The sequence below is a fragment of the Ischnura elegans genome, chromosome X, assembly GCF_921293095.1.
Source record: "Ischnura elegans chromosome X, ioIscEleg1.1, whole genome shotgun sequence".
NCBI classification, from domain to species: domain Eukaryota; kingdom Metazoa; phylum Arthropoda; class Insecta; order Odonata; family Coenagrionidae; genus Ischnura; species Ischnura elegans.
In genome coordinates this window covers 106,472,075-106,492,163 of record NC_060259.1, presented here as the reverse complement: position 1 = coordinate 106,492,163, position 20,089 = coordinate 106,472,075, and the positions used below count along the sequence as shown (strand labels likewise).

The 20,089-nt window shown below is 37.8% G+C and overlaps 1 protein-coding gene across 3 annotated transcripts in view; it reads right to left on the bottom strand.

The window, feature by feature from the left end:
• LOC124171889 (raf homolog serine/threonine-protein kinase Raf) overlaps nucleotides 1-20,089 on the bottom strand; it is a 70,630-nt gene that overhangs the window by 26,473 nt on the left and 24,068 nt on the right. The window contains exons 7-13 of one of the 3 annotated variants that reach the window (XM_046551275.1): nucleotides 16,716-16,826; nucleotides 15,657-15,949; nucleotides 11,011-11,139; nucleotides 7,488-7,663; nucleotides 6,625-6,833; nucleotides 5,945-6,112; nucleotides 5,390-5,538 (exon numbers count right to left, since the gene is read on the bottom strand). In XM_046551275.1, coding sequence (XP_046407231.1) covers nucleotides 5,390-5,538; nucleotides 5,945-6,112; nucleotides 6,625-6,833; nucleotides 7,488-7,663; nucleotides 11,011-11,139; nucleotides 15,657-15,949; nucleotides 16,716-16,826 — 1,235 coding nt within the window. The remainder of the gene's footprint in view (nucleotides 1-5,389; nucleotides 5,539-5,944; nucleotides 6,113-6,624; nucleotides 6,834-7,487; nucleotides 7,664-11,010; nucleotides 11,140-15,656; nucleotides 15,950-16,715; nucleotides 16,827-20,089) is intronic. The other 2 variants (XM_046551277.1, XM_046551276.1) reach the window with 2 other exon arrangements.

Below are 20,089 nucleotides of genomic sequence, written 5' to 3'. Positions count from 1 at the left end.
TTTTGTTCCCTGTCCCTCATGCAGCGATGGAAAGATAAAGAAAAAGCAGGCTATTTAATCTAATTGTCTCCTTGCACTCCCAACCTTTTTCGCGATAAGGGTTTTCTACTCTTACCTGGCCTAACGATCTGGGTATTCCCTGATCCTTGGCAGTCGACACACTACCACCCCTTCACCTCAAAACAACCTACCTGGCATTCCTTTTCCTTTCTCCTCCTCACTCACCCTTCACGTTAGTAAAACCCCCAATGAATAAAATATCTGTGCATTTGAGTACACAAAGAAACGAGAAATATATTTACAAATTTTCACGTCACGGTAAATTGTCTATTCCCCTATTCATCATGAAACGATTTTCACCATGTAAATACTGAACTAATGGTCAGGAAAAAGAAATTATTTTCTATCACACAATTAGTTGGGTAGTAATCTTGATTTCATCCCAATTGTAAACTGTCGCATCATCGGTAATTATATAAACCTCAGAAATTTTGCATTGACTATCGTAGCCGCAAAGGAATATTTTCGAATTAGAGGTACAAGACATATAACAGTGACCGTGCAATGTGTTCTTCACGGTAGTCGGTGAAACCTTTGAATCTCCTGGCAAGTTACAGTTGCTCATTCAACGAGAAATATTCACACGACGGTGAGGAAGCATTATTCAACGAATTCGGATAATGCATTGTGTTAAAATTTTCTTAGAATTGCTGCTTGGTGTAATTCTAAGCGGAGTAAAACTGGGATTTACTCAAAGGTGACTATGACCACGGCAGGTACGTGGACGCGGAGCGGAGAAGGTGCCCAAGCAAAACTAAGACGGAAGCCATGGAAAAAACAACCTAGCTTAGCCATGAGTTTCTATGAATAATTCTTGCGAAAAGATGAAGTTTTGTCAATGAACATTATAACGAGGCAAACATAATGATTCTTACCTAAAAGAGAAAGCACAACTGATATTGTAACATTTTCCTTTTGTTAAACAATTTCACTTGGTTTATAAGTTTAAAAAAATTAAATACAGTGCAACCTCGATATAACGACACCCCACGGTGCACTAATAAACACTCGCTATAGCGAATTGTCGCTCTACCGGAGGTGGAGCAAATAATAGCCAATATACCTGTTGCGAACAGATAAACAGGAACAGAAGTGGTGCGGCGACAGATAAACATCTATCCGATAAACGTAAGCATAAATCCAGACGAAAGCCGATGTTTTTTTGCATCACTAAATTTCCTTACTCAAATAACGACTAACTATTCAAAAAATTTATAAGCGCCGCACTGAATAAAAATCATACAAAGCATTGTTTCGTCAATCATTATATTTATCGAACGACAGTTTACCACATAAATTTGAGACTGAGCACTCCATTAACTTCATTTCTAACAGATCGCTAGCAGTTACAGAGGTTAAGGAGTCTTGATGAAAGTCTTCCGGCGGTGAAACCCTCTCTATGGCGAGAGCCAACGCTGAAAGAGTCTCGTTAAAACGAATTTTTAACACGCTTATTATAGGGTCAATTGACGGTGCATCGGCTATCTCTCGTAATAGCGGGAGTGTCGCTATAGCCCGTACTCGCTTTAACGAGGTTCCACTGTAATAGGATTATAAATAGATTATAGCATTTCATACGAAACATAATTGCTTTGACATTAGCGTTCAGAGTGTAGTCCCTGACGTAGCGACGAAGAAATTCTCGGCCCAAGCAACACTAAGTAGGAGGCCCAGGAAAAAACAACTTTGGCTAGCCATGAGATTCTATGAATCATTCTTGTGAAAAGATGAAGTTTTGTCAATGAACGTTATATCGAGGCAAACATTATGATTCCTAGGGAAAATAGAAAGCAAAATTGGTATAGTTATATTTTTCTTTTGTTTAACAATTTCTTTTTGTTTATAAAGTTTAGAAAATTAAATAATATTAGAAATAGATTATAGCATTTCATACGAAACATATTTGCTTTGACAATAACATTGAGAGTGCAGTCCCCGACGTAGCGACGAGGAAATACTGAGCGCCGCAGCGGCGCCGTAAATCCAACGACGTAACTTTTTTCATTAGAGGCCAATAAAATGTAACCTATTGAAACTATTCAAACAAAATTTTATAGGTAGACGAAGAAAGCTGAAAAAATAGACTACTGAAAATTTCAAAATGATCCATTGGAATGGAAAATTTTTACACCACTTTTAAAACCACAAGCGCCGCTCAGGCGCAGATAATCCATATGAGGGTTAAAGAAGCCTCGAGGCACTTGCACAATTTTTGTTATGCACATCCAGAGATTAGTGAAGGTCATATTGAAAATATTAATACAAAGAGGCATTTGTGAATATAATATTTGAGAAGGGTATGCAAAAAAGTAAAATCAAAAATGTTTTCACCCAAAATGAGTGGTTTCATAAAAAGAAATTCTTTTTACATATTACCATAAATCAGGACTTTACAAAAGTGTATTACTAAGTGTTCTAGGTAGACTAAGTGTGTAAACCTAGTACATATATTCTGAGTCTGTAAACCTCGGAATTCAGCATTTATTTTATTATTATCAGCCATTGACCTTCTTACATTCATCCCACATCTCTCATTCTACGACCATGATGTATCCAAAACCATTTCTCAATGCGAGGAGTACGCGCGTCATTACTCGATAAGTGTTACGGTAGCAGACAATGCTTTAGATCTCCACGTGAAACTTGACCCAAAAACACTTGATCTCGGGTACAAGAAATAGGAAGCAGACAACATTGCACAAATGTTTTAAGAGAATTTAAACTGAAGAATATAAAAATCTGCGTCTAATAATCTTTGAATGTTTTATTAATCATCATATTAATATGGATATGCTTTATTGATTTTATTGATATATTCATTGACATGGGTTCATTCTGAGAATGTGTACGGCTTTTGCCAGGATTTACGGTGAAGAAAATGTTGCCCAATTTTTAAGATTTTTTAAAACAACCAATTGATATAGGTCAGGGTTATCACCATTTTCTATGAGTAATCTGTAAGAAAGAAGAAATAACTTAGCTTAACTTGTCCTCTTAATACATATATGAAAAATCACAGGATAATGACAATGTTTTTATGTAATATCCTCTGGAAAATCTATGAAAACATTGTGATTTTAATTTACACTGTAGTTTTTTTGCAGTTCAGTGCTAATTTTCTTGATTTTAAAAGTGAAAAGAGTCCGGGAAGGCGATCCTACAAGAAGTTTGGACAGTAATAGTAATAATGACAACTTTTCCACGGAATGCAATTACAGTGGAACCCTGATCTATCATTCCCGCATTGATCATTTTCCCGCATTCATCATTCGCTGTTCCTGATACCAAATAAAGTTCCATAAAGGCAATGTAATTTTTTCCTGCATCCATCATTCCCCGAAGTATCGTTTTCCCACGTCAATCATGTGACGACAATGAGACGAAGTGTTTACAATGCGTTACGTATTTATGGCTAATAACGACAGACATATAGGTTGAATCTTCCCCAGGAGATTGAACTACCATAGGGAGAAGCTGAGTGCTGTGGGATAGTAACAATAGCACATTTCCCATGATCCACTATCCCCTCCATTCAGCACTCACCTCCCCCCTCTGACACTTTCCTCTTCTCCAAAATCAAACACAAGGTCACAGCACGTGCAAGGATTGTATTACGAAGACCTTAGCTTCGAAAGAAAACATTACAACAAGTTATACAAGAACAAAAGAAACCTTTTTCACGCCTCCCCCTTTCTCGCCCACTGACCTTTTTCAGCCTACCCGCTTCAAAGTTCCCCATTTCTGGAGTTCAACTGCTGCATGAGTCACCTATTAGCCCAAAAGATGTCTAACTATAACTTTCGGTAATTGGTATTATACTTTTATTAGATTGAATTATTATTAATGTGCACATCATTCAAAAAAGAATGAGACCAAACACGTCGTATTTCTAACATTATTTAAGCATTTTAAGCAAGGAAATAGTTGGAATAATACGATGGTGATTTCTATCGAATCTCGATATCCTCGCAGCTTTGCTTCTCGGCAGTTGATGCAGCATTTTTTTCGAAAACAGAACATCAGGTTACAATTTACGAGCTATGCTATAAGTCTCACTTGTCATAGTTGCTAACGAAGCGATATCTTCTCAGGATATTTTGTTTCTCCCTGCTAGCTCCAAATTCATGCGCTCATCTGGCGCTACGCTATTTAGAAATGAGTGGTTAAGTTGCCTTCTCTATAGGACAAAAAATTCCATTATGCAGTCAAAATGGTCATGCTTCACCCTCTGCAGTATTCTCTGCTTACGCCATATGCGATAACATTAGTGCCGAACTTCACCTCGTACGATTGGTTCCATACTTTCCAGGGTGGGTTGACTTCAAACCAGCAAGTGTTTTCCATGTGGGTTCAATAAAGTCCGGTTCCATTTTTATTAGTTTTATTTTTATTTGTCTTCAGACCATGGCCCTTCCGAAGAAACAAGTGAGAACTTTAAAAGATTGACTGAAAATAAATGAAGATGAAGAAAAGAATCCAGGCTAGAAGCGCATGAGTATTGCAATACCTCGGGTTGTCTGCTATCACATGATGGCAGGGGTGGGGGTAGAGCGAGATACCTGGTGAAAACAAGAAGTGGGATGAAGCCAAAGAACAGGTGTGTGTGCCGATGATGACTAACGCAACATTGTTCATGCTTTACACATTGCCTCAATTATATTAAAAATTGAATTGTTAGAAAGGAACATTTCAAATAATAAACTATTTTTGGCCTTTGTGATCATCTCACAACCAATCACTGTGCCGGCAAAAGCTATTGTTTTAGGCATAACATGCACATTGCCCTTGTATATCCATGTACTTGAAATGGCATTTGATGGATAGGAGTTTTTACATCAGACAGAAATCCATAATAGCAGTGCAAATGCTGAGTGGAGTGCAAACATTTTTTAACAAGGTGGTGTGTTCCTTGAGGATATTTGAAAGAGATATTTGTCGAATCAACAATATGACCTAAGTGTTTCGATGAAGTACTAATATTCCTGTAATCAGCGAAGATCTTGTTTGAATCCTTTAATGAATATCATAACTACTCGCAAAAAGCCAGCATTCCCTGGGACATAGGCAACCCAGCCAAACATCCCCACATTGATCGTTTTCCCGCATTCATCGTTTTTTTTCATCCATCCCCCTGAAAAACGATAGATCGAGGTTCCACTATACCCCAATTGCTATTATTGACTTACCTGGTTAGCACATTTTCCTGGATAACACGTTAATTTTTTATGGCCCCTTCAGAAACTTACTAAAGAAGTTCTACTGTATCAGAAAAAATATTTCTCTTCACAGCACACAAAATTTTCAATGAAAAGAAAATGCTAAACCTTACCTGTGGGTTGCTGAAACTGCTGTGACCCAGACCACCTTGTCTTGACTGTTGCAAGACCAAAATCACCAATTTTAACAGTTAAGTCATCATGAAGAAATATGTTGTTGCTTTTTAAATCCCTATGAATTATATTTTTAGCATGCAGATAACTGAAAATAAAAATCAAAGGAAAAATTAGTCACATCTTTTTAAATAATTTTACACAATTATGCACTGAATTGTTGAGGCCTTTACTTTGTAGAATTCCATTATATGGTTGGAAGGAAATTACATTGCTTTTCTACAAAACACACACTTTATTGCCGACTAGTTTCGGTTACACTGTACCATTTTTTAGATCTACTAGTCTGAAAATGCAGTTTTTTGACTATCTAATTCAGGACTAGTCTTGAAAATGGTACAGTGTAACCGAAACTAGTCGGCAATAAAGTGTGTGTTTTGTAGAAAAGCAAAGTAATTTCTTTCCAACCATTACACAATTATAAAATCTACTTCACAATTCACCAAAAGATATTTTTTAAATTTCAAAACTGAGTTAATTTTACTGGTACTCACTCCATGCCTTGTGCAGTTTGCCTCCCTATTTCTATGAGTGTTAAAAGCTCGAATTTGGTCTCAATAACATGAAGATGTTTATACAGACTGGAACCTTCACACCACTGAGTGACGATTGCTAGCTGCGGCTTACTGACACAGCCCATAAATAACAGAATATTCACATGCCTAAAAGATGGGGAAAAGGAATTCAGTTCAACAATTTAAATACCTATTAAAAGCCATTAGTTTTATCCCCATTCAATAAAACAGAGAGAATCAGAAGTTGCCAGCCAACTACCTGGCAATTGTTCATGAACAATGTAGATACCACAGAAAATTCAGCACACAACTTCCATCACTTCTCTCACCCAATCAATGCAATAAAAGATTTTGTTAACCACCAAAATTAGATGTGCCATGAATACAATAAAAATGCCTCAAAAATCTCTGCTACACCACTGAAAGATTATGCTAGCCGAGTCACCAAAGACCGAACATGGCATAGCACTAGAAGACATGAAAATAGACAAATAGATCCATGATCACCAATATCAGTATTGGCACAGAATAAGTTAAAATGACTTCATGATGCCAGGTGAAATTAGCTATAAGTTTAAATATGAGCATGCTAATATTATTCCTATTATAATACTCATTGAAATTAACCGTGAAAAAAAGATTAATGGCAAATGGATTACCTGGTCTTTCGCAAAACAGCAACTTCATTTTTGAATGCTTGCAGCTGGGCTGGCGTGGGATCCTTCACATTCAATGTTTTTACTGCCACTGGACCATGCCAATGGCCTTTGTACACAGTTCCAAATGATCCTGACCCTATTCGATTCCCAATGAGAATTTCATCTGCCGGAATTTCCCAATCTTCAATACTCTCTCGCGGGGCACGCACCTGAAGAGTTAGGAAATACATAACAGCATGAATTTCACAGTGCGAAGGAAAGTAAATTTGATTGCAGTACAGATTATACTACCTATCCATCAAAAGAGCCAAAAATATCTAATCCCAAAAGAACTTTAATAACAACAAGGGTAAGATGAAGAAATGAAGTGCTATGATCAGTTACTCAAGATAAGCAACACCATCAGAGGTGTAATTTCAATGAGTAGATAATATCATATTTCCAAAACTAAGGGGAAATATCGTCTGTCAGTGGTTAGATTACCACACTTAACATCTAATATCCACCTACATTCTAATGCTTGCATTACCACCATGAGGTAAATCAAAGTTCATTATAATTTTCAAAAATGAAAAAAGACAGTGGATGGAGGTAAGGTTCAATATATGAATATTCTTCAACCTCCATTAACATTTTATCATTTCTGCCACCAACTGCCAAACACTACCTCTGAACCCATAACGACAGTTTTTCAAAAAACAATGGACTTAATTCTACAGACAGAAATATAGAGGGATAGCATATCTATAAATATTCCACAAATTCTTTCCTATGAAATGAAGAGTTACTGTAACCAAATCAGTGAGGAGATATAGATCATCGATATGCTACTGAGTGGACAGGAAGAGGCCAATAGCCATTACCTTCTTACTACTCTCGTCTGCACTCCTAGCTCGTGGTCTCCAAGGTCGCAACGTGTTGGTGGGCGAGGCCTGGGCACTTTGACTGTGTGATGGCTTGGTGGGACTACTCCCTGGACTGCAACTTGTTGCCGTGCTGCTGGCTGCAGCAACTGACCCACCAGGCCCACTGGACGGAGCTGTAAACCAAGAGGCCACGTGAGGTAACATTTGTCAAAAGATAAATCATCACCATATCACTAACCCAAAGCATAAAACTTGTATACATAAATATACAATTTATGATTTGTGTTCAGAGAAGCATCTTAAACAGAAACATATATAGGATTTAAGAATTGGTCACATCTTATTGAAAACTGGTTAAAACAATAGTCATACTGATTCCTTACACAGTGGACTCTGGACAGCATGTATATTGATGGCATGCCTGCCTTTCAAGGCCTGAAATTTGAGTGCTCCTACAGCCAAAGAGACGATTGTCACACACGGTTCCACTGTGCTTTGAATATACCCCTTTAATTCTTGAAACATTTAGTGGTGAATTTGAATTTATTACACCAAATGTGTCCTTTTTCCCTTAGTGCAACCGTTTGTTTCACATACTAAGGAGGAACATTTTGGAGCAAAATTACAATTAATTTCAAATCCACTGATGGGCTGATAACATCACAAGGAAAAAAATTAAATTAATGTTTTCTGGTCTAAACTAGCCAGGGATCTCAAGACCTGAGATTCTTGGCCCTGGTTCTACCTTCTAGTTATCCAAAATGTAAATGGCAGATAATGGTAAACAGTTGACTCTTGATGATACAAAGTAATCAAGACCAAAAAATCAGCACTTCGAAGCATTGAATTTTGTCCTTTCGAGAATTTTTATTAATATACAAAATGATTAATTTTTTAACCAATTTTTTTGTCTCTAGGGAATCGTTTTAAACATTTCTGGATGTAATCTGTGAAAACATTCTTCAATGAGTGTTTGCTTTCAGTAGATTTCAAGCATATAAATTGCAAAATATATATTTCATCTTGTATTTTAACACGCAGTTTAACATCTACCAGCTTAGCATCATCAAAATTTCCATGAAATTTCAAAATATAAATGATACCATGGTTCCACCCAATTTTCCCTTTCAAGGTAATATAAGGATTATCATCATTTTTATACCAAGAAAAGTTTTTCATTATTTTCTCAATAAAATAAACAATTTTTATTTTCTTGTTCAGAGATATTGATTTTATATTCACTTAATGACGTGAGAGCTCCATATCCCAAAGTTTCAATTCACCATGAAAATGGTGATGAGCATATATACCACACTGACACATTCCTTTGACACTCGCTAGGTACTAACTGAAGGAACTGAAGCCAAAAGCGTGCAGTCTCTTAAATTATTATGGTCCAACTCCGCACGATTCTGCATATGCAAAGCAAAAAACAGCCAGCAGCCGCCTAATACCCTTGGATAACATGAGCAATGTTTATGCGAGAACTTAAAGAGAGAATCATTCAAATCCCTGCTGGGAGAAGTACAGAGACGTTTCAGCTTCACTTCTTCCTGGCAACCCAGGTCGAGATTCGATATTTCAATAATTTTCATGTTTTTAAGACAGTATTTCAAGCATGCCTTGGATTAAGCGCAGGCTTTTTGTACGGACTGACAGTTTCACTTCATATTATTACAACCTCCTATTATTCTGCATTATACGATTGAGAGTTCACTGCATCTTCCTTCAAATCAACAACTCCCTTACTAGTGCTATGTGCGACATGAATATGAGAGGGATCAGGTTCTTGCACTTTTTTCTATTCTCTTAATTGACTATATTCAGTATTTTTCACTCTAGTGATTGTACTTCAGTCACTAATTACTCCAGTGTAATAGTTTAAGCTTGCAAACAGCACAAAATTTTAACAACATAAAAAACAACAGTGATATGGTGATTGCATGGGATACATCCAGCAGATATTTGTGCATATAACACCTCAACTGAATTAAATGATAACAAAGTTAAGTTGGTGGCCTACTGATCACACCCTCTGCCATGAAAGCTAAAGGCTCAAGGTTCATTACGCAGTCAAGCAGAAATTTTTCAAAGAGTTTTTCGCCACCACTTCACCTCCACAGTTTAGTTAGTTTTTCTTAGGGATGTGCGAGTACTCAAAAATTTGAGTCAAGTAGTTGGTAGTCAACTCGAATGTTTGAAGTTGCATTACGAAATTTGAGCCGAGGCAAATAGTTTTGGTTACAGAGCTGTCAAGGCAAGTAAGTTCCCAAATTTGCCAACAGGAAGTGCTTGAAGTGAAATTCATGGAATGATATCGTTTTTAAAGTCGATGCATCATTCCAATCCCTGGGAATTTCAGCATGCTGTACACATAGCAGTCAACCATTAGAGTCATCAACGTGGGTGCTGGATACCCTTTCATCTGCTGCCTTCTGACCCGGAGGTGTATTCAGAGTAATCAGAGATGACCACTGCATTGCTCATACTGTTATGCGATACTTTCGTACCCTACCCTACTTTCTTTATTCCAACACCGACGGAATAGGTAAAAATTGTTAAGCTCTCCGAAAGAAAGAAAAATATGTTTTTTCAGATTTCTACAAAATTACCATGAACATTCCTCATAAAAATTTCCTTTTTGCATCAGGCTAAGGATTTTGAACAAAAAATCACAAGGGGATAGGAAATATGAGAGTATGTTGGAGCACGCATAGTAGTATTGCCTGGTCCAGAAATTACCATACTTGACTCGACACTCACAAGAAGTTCTCAACTCGACTCAAGATCAAAAAGGCTACTCACACAATCCTATTTTCTATCCCTTTGCTATCCAATACTGATTGAATTTAAGTACGCAACTTGCATCTGTTTGAATGAGGATACGTAGGGACAATAAAAAAATGCACTTCATACAGTTGCTACTACAGTAAATCTGAACCCAATACATTAGTTGTGTACTTGAGAAATTTATTGCTTTAGAACACCTCATACCAATGGTTATCCAAAGTCATTTTCCAAAATGTTTAACAATTTTAATGAATGGGTGAATGTAGAGGTTAACCTACAACATAACATAATTCAATAAACACAAATGGTCCATCTTATCATAAATAAACTTACCTGGATCAAATAGCTCTAAGATCATAATACACAATGCTAGTCACAAAAATTCTAACACCAACACTCAAGTCAATGAACAATATATGAATATAATGATTTACCTCACCACTCAAATTTTTAATAATAACATAGACCAGGACACCTTAGATTTTTTAAATTATAGGTGATGTAAAAGAAAATCTTTTCAAATGGGTAAAAACTAGTCCCCACTCTTAAATTGTAGCTCAATACTGATTTAAGGCCTGTAAAAATATATCAATAAATAAATGCCTTTTACCTAAAATAATAATAAATTCTGAGGGTGACCATAGCAAGGCTAACTAAGGTTCATCCACAAAAGGAAGGCAGTCCTGGTCATCATGCAAGCACATACATGACAAGGGGCACACAAACAGACCTTGAAAAGTAGAATAGGGGGCTGGTGGGAAGTTCTGGCCATTGAAGGAGGAGTGAAAAGGATTCACAGCACTCGCAGGATTTACAACCTTCCCACTCAGACTATACCAAAAACCATGCAAAGTGTTCTCTGCAATGAAAAACAACAATTTTGCAAACAAGCAACATGCGAGGAAACGACAATATTTTAAGCAACATCAGAGCTTCCATAAAACTACTTAAATATGTAAACTTGATAAATACAGAACAAGTACATTGAAACTTACACGTGATAATCATATAACTCTATTTTAAAATAATTACGTCAATAATTGTAAAAAAAAACATGCATTCATATGAGTTGATTATGGAGATTAAAAAAAATAACATCAAAGTATGGACTCTATCACATCATTATCAAACAAATGCAAATTCTACATGCCAATTCAATCCATCAAATTGAACAATAATCTGGATCTTCCAGCAAACAATCAAAGCAAATATTTAAGAATCATCGAGGAAAAAATTGACCACACACATCTGCCTTGAATGGCATCAACCCCAAAACAAACATAACATGTACCTTTATCATTCATTCACAGAAAATACCATATTATGACAGAATCTTGATAGCTACATAAATTGATGGGAGCACTAGCTGAAAAACATCTTTCAATAATGAGATTAAACTGTACAACTAATTTAATGATTACTCTTACACTGACACAAAAATATGATAGCTGGGCATTAATTATTTTCAGAGTGAAGTTCATGAAAATTCAATCACCTCACCAGGAAAACGCAAACGAACAATATAATCTGTATGGAAAATAAGTCTCAGAAATGACACATATGGAAACAATAAATACTCATTATTACTATTACAGCTATTTACACTTAAAAATCCCTCTTCCCTCAAATAAAAGTGATTTAGTAAGTAACCTGAGAGGAAAAGGTGAAGTCGAAAGATAATTTTTATTTCAAATCAATTGGCTGGAGTGACAAACATTTAATAAAATGATTCTTTTTCTAAAACTAGATATTCCCATAATATTGTATATTAACCCAACAATTAGATAAAAACTGGCAAAAAAAAGAAATCATGACTGCACACACTTCCCTTGGCACTTCCATAGGACCCACTGGCCACTTTCATGCTGGCACGCATTTCAATGCTTCACTAACATTTATTAGGGAGATAATCCAGCCAAAGGAGAGCCTTGACACATTTGGCAACGGGTTGCCCAAAAATATTTGTGCAGGACAATACACCAAAGATGCAAGAACAATCAAGTTCCAACTTCTAATTAGGAGACAATAAAATTTTGCAGTGAAAATCCAACATATACATACACCCCTACTTCACAAAACAACATCAATTTATCAACTACTAGGAGGGAATTGAGCTTTGTACGTTCAGAAAAACCACACAAAAAACTTCCAATTAGCAAAATCTCCAATTTGCTTATTTAAAAAGTGCTTAGCTAGTCCCTAGGAACATAAAACACTGACGTTTTACATGAAGATGAAGGTCAAGAAGCTTTCCCACTGACCTCAGCAATGCAGGATACCACTCCATTGTACAATGAAAAAGAAGGAAGTACACTTTCATCCAAAGAAGGAAACCCTCTTAACTGAAGGTGCTTCACCCCACCCAAAATCAAGCAGTAAAAAGATTTTGGGTTCCCACCCTAAATAACAATAACTCCGGTCTTATCAAAATTTAAAAATTCTCAATTACAGTGGAACCCCGATTTATCGTTCCCGCATTCATCGTTTTCCCGCATTCATCGTTCGCCGCTCCTGGTCCCAAATTAAGTTCCATAAAGACAATGTAATTTTTTCCCGCATCTATCGTTCCCCGAAGTATCGTTTTCCCGCATTGATCGTTTGAAGATCGCGGTCCCGTCGAATAATTTTCCCGCATTCATCGTTTGATAAAAATGAGACGAAGTGTTTACAACGTGTTATTTATGGCTAATAAGAACAGACACATAGTTTGAATCTTCCCCAGGAGATTGAAATGCGATAGGGAGAAGCAGAGTGCCGTGGGATAGTTACATTAGCGCATTTCCCAAGATCCGGTATCCCCCTCCATTCAGCACTCGCCTCCCCCCGGTTGAAGCTTTCTTCTTCTCCGAAATAAAAAAAAAGGTCCCAGCTCGAGCAGGGATCGTATTACGACGACCTTAGCTTCGAAAGAAAATATCAAGTTACTCGAGAACAAAAGAACCCTTTTTCACGCCTCCCCCTTTCTCGACCGCTGACTTTTTTTTAGATGACTCGCTTCAAAGATCCCCACCTCTGGAGGTCAACTGCTGCATGAATCACCGATTAGCCCAAAAGGTGTGTAAAAATGAATTTCGGCAATTGGTATTATACTTTTATTAGATTGAGATATTAGTGATGTGCACGTAAGTCAAAAAAGAATGATACCAAACACGACGTATTTCTAACGTTATTTAACCATTTTAAGCAAGGAAATAGTTGGAATAATACGATGGTGATTTCTGGCGAATATCGATATCCTCGAAGCTGATAGTGAGCTTCACGGCAGTTGATGCGGAGGTTACAATTTACGAGTTATGCTACAAGTCTCACTTGTCTGAGGTGCTAACGAAGCGATATCTTCTCAGGATATTTTGTTTCTCCCTACTAGCGATCTGAATTCATCTGCTCATCTAGAGCTACGCCACTTATTGTTAGAAATGAGTGAGTAAGTTGCCTTCTCTATAGGATAAAAAAATTCATTGCGCAGTCATATGGTCATGCTTCACCCTCTGCAGTAAGCTCTGCCTACGCCGTACGCGATAGCATTAGTGCCGAACTTTACCTCGTACGAGTGTTTCCGTACTTTCCGGGGTGGATTGACTGAAAACTAGCGAGTGTTTTCCGTGTGGGTTCAATGGAGTCCGGTTTCATTTTCATTAGTTTTATTCTTATTCGTCTTCGGACCATGGCCCTTCCGAAGACACAAGTGAGAACTTCAAAAGATGGACTGAAAATAATTGATGATGAAGAAAAGAATCCGGGCTAGAAATACGTGAATATTGCAGAACGCCTCGATATGTCCGGTAGCACATGACGGCAGGGGTGGGGGTAGAGCGAGATCCCTGGTGAAAACAAGAAGTGGGATGAAGCCGAGGATCAGGTGGGCGTGCCGCTGACGATTAACGCCACATTGCCTCAATCATATCAAAAATTTAATTGCTAGAAAGGAACATTTCAAATAATTAACTATTTTTGGCCTTCTTGATCCATCTCATAACCAATCACTGCGACGGCGAAATCAGTTGTTTGAGGCACAACACGCACATTTCTCTCGTAAATACGTGTACTTGAAATGGCATTTGATGGATAAGAATTTTTACATCAGACAGAAATGCATAATAGCAGTGAAAATTCCGAGTGGAGTGCAAACATTTTTTAGCAAGGCGGCTTGTTCCTTTAGGATATTAGAAAGAGAGATAAGTCGAATAAACAATATGACCTAAGTGTATCGATAAAGTAATAATATTCCTGTAATCAGCTGAAATCTCGTTTGAATCCATTAATGAATGTCATAATTCGCAAAAATCCAGCGGATCCTGGGACATAGGCAACCCGGACAAACTTTCCCGCATTGATCGTTTTCCCGCATTCATCGTTTTTTTCATCCATCCCCCTGAGAAACGACAGACCGAGGTTCCACTGTACTTACACACTTAGAAAAATGATTTTCCCTATTTCGAGATGTCCCTTTGCAACGACAGGAGGCACCCAAATACACAACCCAATACATGGCCGATACTTCACAACAGAAAGTTTTAGCCTTACTTTCAGGAGTACTTCACACTAGTTTCGTGTGCACACTCCCATGCAATTCCCACCATTTTCTCACAGGGAACATTCACTAAGTGCCCCCCTCCAATTTACCTCAAATCACTAGGATAGTATTGAACTAAGACAAAAGTACAAACAAAATTTCCCTTGCCCTCATTGCCAAGGAGCTGAGTAATTAGAGGTTCCTTATTTCTGCGCCCATAATCGATTATTCAGTGAGAGTCCCCTTGTAAATGGGCTTGTGGTGAGGCTTCCCTTCTATCAAGCCCTGGGAGGAAAACCACTGAATCTAGTGAAGGTCAATGCCATGCCTAACTACATTTCAATGCTATCGCAAGGGGACACATTGTTAATGTTCCTAGATAACTTACTAGCTGAGTTACTCCAAAAAGAGCACCCGCTCCATGTAGATTAATACAACAGGACATTAAGTTTCCACAAATGTAACAATTACGTAGGCCTAATGTGGTATAAATCCTTTCCACATGAGAAATTTCAGGGATTAAGGAGCATTCAATAAATGGCAATTGCCACAGTACAAGAAATTTTTATCACCTTGAATCAAGCAACAATATATAAAAATATCCATGCCACAATCATCCAGAACCACATATACTAAATTATGAATGAATACAACGCTACACACTTACACAAAGAAATTCAAATACCCTACCACCACCCACGGATACTGCTCGGACATTTCATACACAAGGGACAAGTCGAAACAATTTTACAATGTATTTTCAATGAGATTTCTTGAAGATATTGGATCCAACCCCATCATCTGAAAAGACAACTCACATAGAAGTGCACAGCATTTTAAATGAATCAATACCATGTGCATACCAGGGCCAGAGAAGTTGTGGGACCGCGTAACTCGACCTGCAAAGTCCTCCAAAGAAGCAACTGGATCTGCAGATGGATTCACTCCGGGTCCACTGCTGCTCACCAAATTATAACAGACATTTGGGGCCGAGGTAGAGCGCTCACGCTGCCCCAAGTTCGTCGGTGTATGGCCCCGGCCACCAGGGGGCACAGCTCTGGGAGCAGAAGGAGAGCCACCAACCGGAGCTCCTGGCCCAAGGGGAGGTGGAGAGGGAGCAACCGGTATCCCTTGCTCAGGGTTGTGTGCCAGTAGACTGCATTGAAAAGAGTTACTTCAACTCCACACACGGACACCATGCATCCACTACACTTCATCAAGCACAATGTAACGCCTCTATTTCCCAACTCATGGGGGTTCAACATTACCAAGGGAGCAGCCAAACTCCGAGTGGTCAAAAAGTGTCCCAGATTAAGGCTGAACAGAAAAACCACAGCACAATCAAATTCAAGGGGTCCAAATGATAGATAATTCCTAATTGTTTAGTTTAAAAAATTCCCATGTTTCCTGATGCTGCAGCTTGTAAAATATATTGCAATAACTCTAACGGCATCCATATAATCATGGAAAATTCTTCTCATTAAATGGTCAATAATAATAAAAAAACATTAAAACTACATATATGCTATTCATGAAACATGTTCAATATACATTCAAAGTGGTAGTAGAAACCCTGACAGTTTCTTCTAGGCTAAGAAAAAATATCATGTCCCATTTAGATACTTGTACATCAACCATTGGATTCTTAAATGTGGATATGTGACAGACCAACTCACTCACTGGAGGACACGAATTCTTCCCGACCACAAGTCTTCGAAGCTGACCTTTGACAGGCCACTCACAAATCCTGTGGATGTATTCAAGTGACAAAATCATGGAAATTTTTTATGATAACTCCCAATTCCGCCGCAGATATGGAATTTTGTGTACTTACCGACTGAAAACATTGAGTACCCCAATATTCACCCTAATTTCCCTCGGAAGTATTAAAAATGCTTTCCTCCCAGTATTTCCAAGAATACCTTCGATTAATGGCCTCACGGTGAATGTTCACATGCAATCTGGCATTGGGCAATACTTTTCCATTCACTATCTTCAATAATGGGCTTCTGAACCGATTTTCTGAAAATGCACTGAAAAATTCTTTCCGTCAATATATATACAGTAGAATCCTGATTTAAGGTTTTTCAGGGGGGACAAAATTTAAAACACTAAATGAGGACCTGCCATTTTTTCAGGTTTTAGGGTATGTAATGATTGGAATGGCTTTTTATGAATAAAAGAAATTATTTTAATTAACTAAAAGCTGCTGAATGCAGCAAAAAAAATTTTAATGAAATGTTCTCTGCCCTATGAAGGTTGGATAATACTTTTCAGGAATCAGCTAAAAAAATGGGTCGTAAAAATAAGTAATGAGAGGATGACAATTGTTTTAATGAAATATTTTAAGAAAATTCTAATAAAAATCAACTTAAAAGCATTCCCACACGGATTATTAATATTATGGACATTAGTGATTCCATTTTAATTCATATTTCAGTGGTCTCGATGAAATTTAGAATTTTTTCTGTAAAAGTGACATGTAGGTGACTATAGCATTTCTAATATAATAAGAAAAGATGTAAGTGGGTACTCGAAAAATCATGAGGAATGAGTGAAATAAAGGGACAGCAGAAGATCGCTAATCCCGAATTCTCAACGACCGAATATCTAGTAAAAGGGAGGTTTTCTGGAATTTTGCCAACTTAACGTTTTCTGTTGCCTCGGCGAAACAAGGGATTTACGACCCTTTAAAAAGCCTCCTATGCGCACATTTTGGATTTTGAGGTCATCCAAATAAGTAGAATCTTATTTCTAGTATGCGTACAAGTCGATGGTGATTCAACTCGATGATAACACCAGATTCGTTGTCATATATCCGCGGCCTCATGCAGGTCGAATGGAGCCGGGAGAAGTTGCTTACGCGGCGCGCTGATCACCTCGACTCCGACTCGCGGAGATGTTTCTCGGCAGCTTTTAATAAAATTTGGTTGGACCTTGAGTAACGATTAGCTAAACTCTGTTAAGTGAAAAGGTTTAATCTTCAATAGAACTGGATTTCATCCGAAAAATTGTCAGTGCCTCAGGAGTTTGGCAATTTCGTCAGGGTTATGATGTCGAAGTCAACCACCAAGGGATACCTGCCGGATTTTCGTATTTTTCCGGGCTCATCTATTCTACCGTGAGTATGCGGTAATTTTTTTCCAGCATGAGTGATTTATTTAGAGTCATGGACCGTGATAGTTCGTCAAAACTCCGATTGTCATCCTCTTTTGACATTAATTAGCACCAGATAAATATTTTTGAATCGACAGCGATATCAACCAGCCGCATGTCATTAAATTGGCTCCGGGATATCTAAATTACGATGTAAAATAATGTTGTTCCGTAGGGAAAGAATGCTCTCACTCACGGTCATGACAAAGGAAACACTTCCTATGTTCTTTCGCTGTTCCTCCGTGGAAACTGACCTTGGAATGGATTATAGAAAGAATCTTCTAGTAAACTGCGCAATTGATATTGGGCCTCCTCTTTTGAAACGAGAAAGTAGCCGACTGAAAAAATATTGGGCTAATAATCGACTGCCCGTAGGTAGTAGAGATGAAAGGGGCATAAGCCATCAATTGAAAACATTACGAGAAAACCATTATTGTAGCGGCCCTCAGAGGATAACTCGTGTCATCAGTCGTCACGTATCATCGAAGTCAAGTTCAAGAAGTGAAGGATAAGGTAGTTCGAGGTTATTAAGGGATGACTTTGCTCCAATAGATCGGATCTGATACAAAAAGTGCCTGGTGTTTGGATCAGAAGGGGAGCGAAACGTTACGAGAAGACAAATCACCCAGCTTGCAAGTTGAAGGTCGCAGTGCTGCGCTCGCGGAAGAAAGCAGTTGAAGAAGCGTTCCCCGGTAGATTCTATCGACTCTTGGTAAACTTTCATGAGACTGTTCTTGTTGATGAGCATAAATTCGAAGATTTGGACGAACCGTCATGAAAAAACGTTAAATTGGGCAAAAAAATCTTGAGCGGGACAAATTTTTACGACCATAAATGCGGAAAAACGCAAAATGCGGAAACACTTAATACGGATAATTTTTACATTGTCCTAATAGGGAATGAATCGGGACCCAAAAAAATAAACGCTAAATGCGGAAAAACGTTAAATGCGAAGACGTTAAATCCGGATCAGACTGTATACACAACTCTATGTAGGCTGGTATGTGACTACATGTAGACTTATACCTAGACCAGGTTATATAAGGTAGCACTTATGCAGGTATACAACGTCGGCTTTATTAAATTTTCACTAAAGTAAAAAAAATTATGGTTTCAATTTATCATAATGACTCGTGCTTCTTAATTGCCCAAATATTTGCCTTGTTGCTTCATATAAGTATTAACTTCACACGGTATAACAAACAATCGAAATAAACAATCTCATAAAGAATCTAACATAAATTAGCTATTTATAAATTCACCACTTACAAGATGACGCTAAGCAATTGAATGCGCTCAGCTGCTGAAATTTTTCCTCCTACAGTGGAACTTGGTTAGTACGTTTCTGAAGGGACCACGAAAAATGAACGTACTAACCAGGAAAACGTACTAACGAGGAAAGTAAATAATAGCAGTTGGGGTTATTGCAATCAGTGAAAAAGTCGTCATAATTACAATTACTATCGGTAGTTCTCATAGGATCGCCTTCCTGAACTCTTTTCACATTTAAAATCAAGAAAATGAGCGCTACCATGAAAAACAATACCATGTGAATAAAAATCGCAATTTTTCATGGACATCCCGGAGACGATTTCATGATTACGGCGTCTATCTCCTGTATATATTTACAGAACGAGGACGAGTGAAGCTCAGACAAGCGAAAACAAGTCATTTTTCTTTCTCACAGCGTACTCGGAGAATATAACAACAACCCGGAGTAAGTCAACTGGTTTTTTAAACATCATAAAAATTGGGCAAAATTATATTGACTTTCAATTTACGGCAACAGCCGTAGACATTCGCTTCTGGAATGATACCATTTCGATTGTAAAATCGATCGATATATCGACTGATGACTCGCAAGATTATTAGATTACGACGTAATTACAAGAAAAATTTATATTAAGCAGTTGAAATTTACTTTCAAAATTTGTCTAATGTCGTCTGCTTTCGTTCCGAGATCAAGTATTTTTAAGCTAAGCTTCGCGTGGAGATCCAGAGGATCGTCTGCTCCCGCAACAGTAGTCAAGTAAATACGCACGACGTCGAGTTTATGCAGCAGTACTGCTTTAGATAATGAGGGAATTGTCTAATACCGTTAAGACTCATTTCTTCATCATGATAACTCGTGCAATAGCAA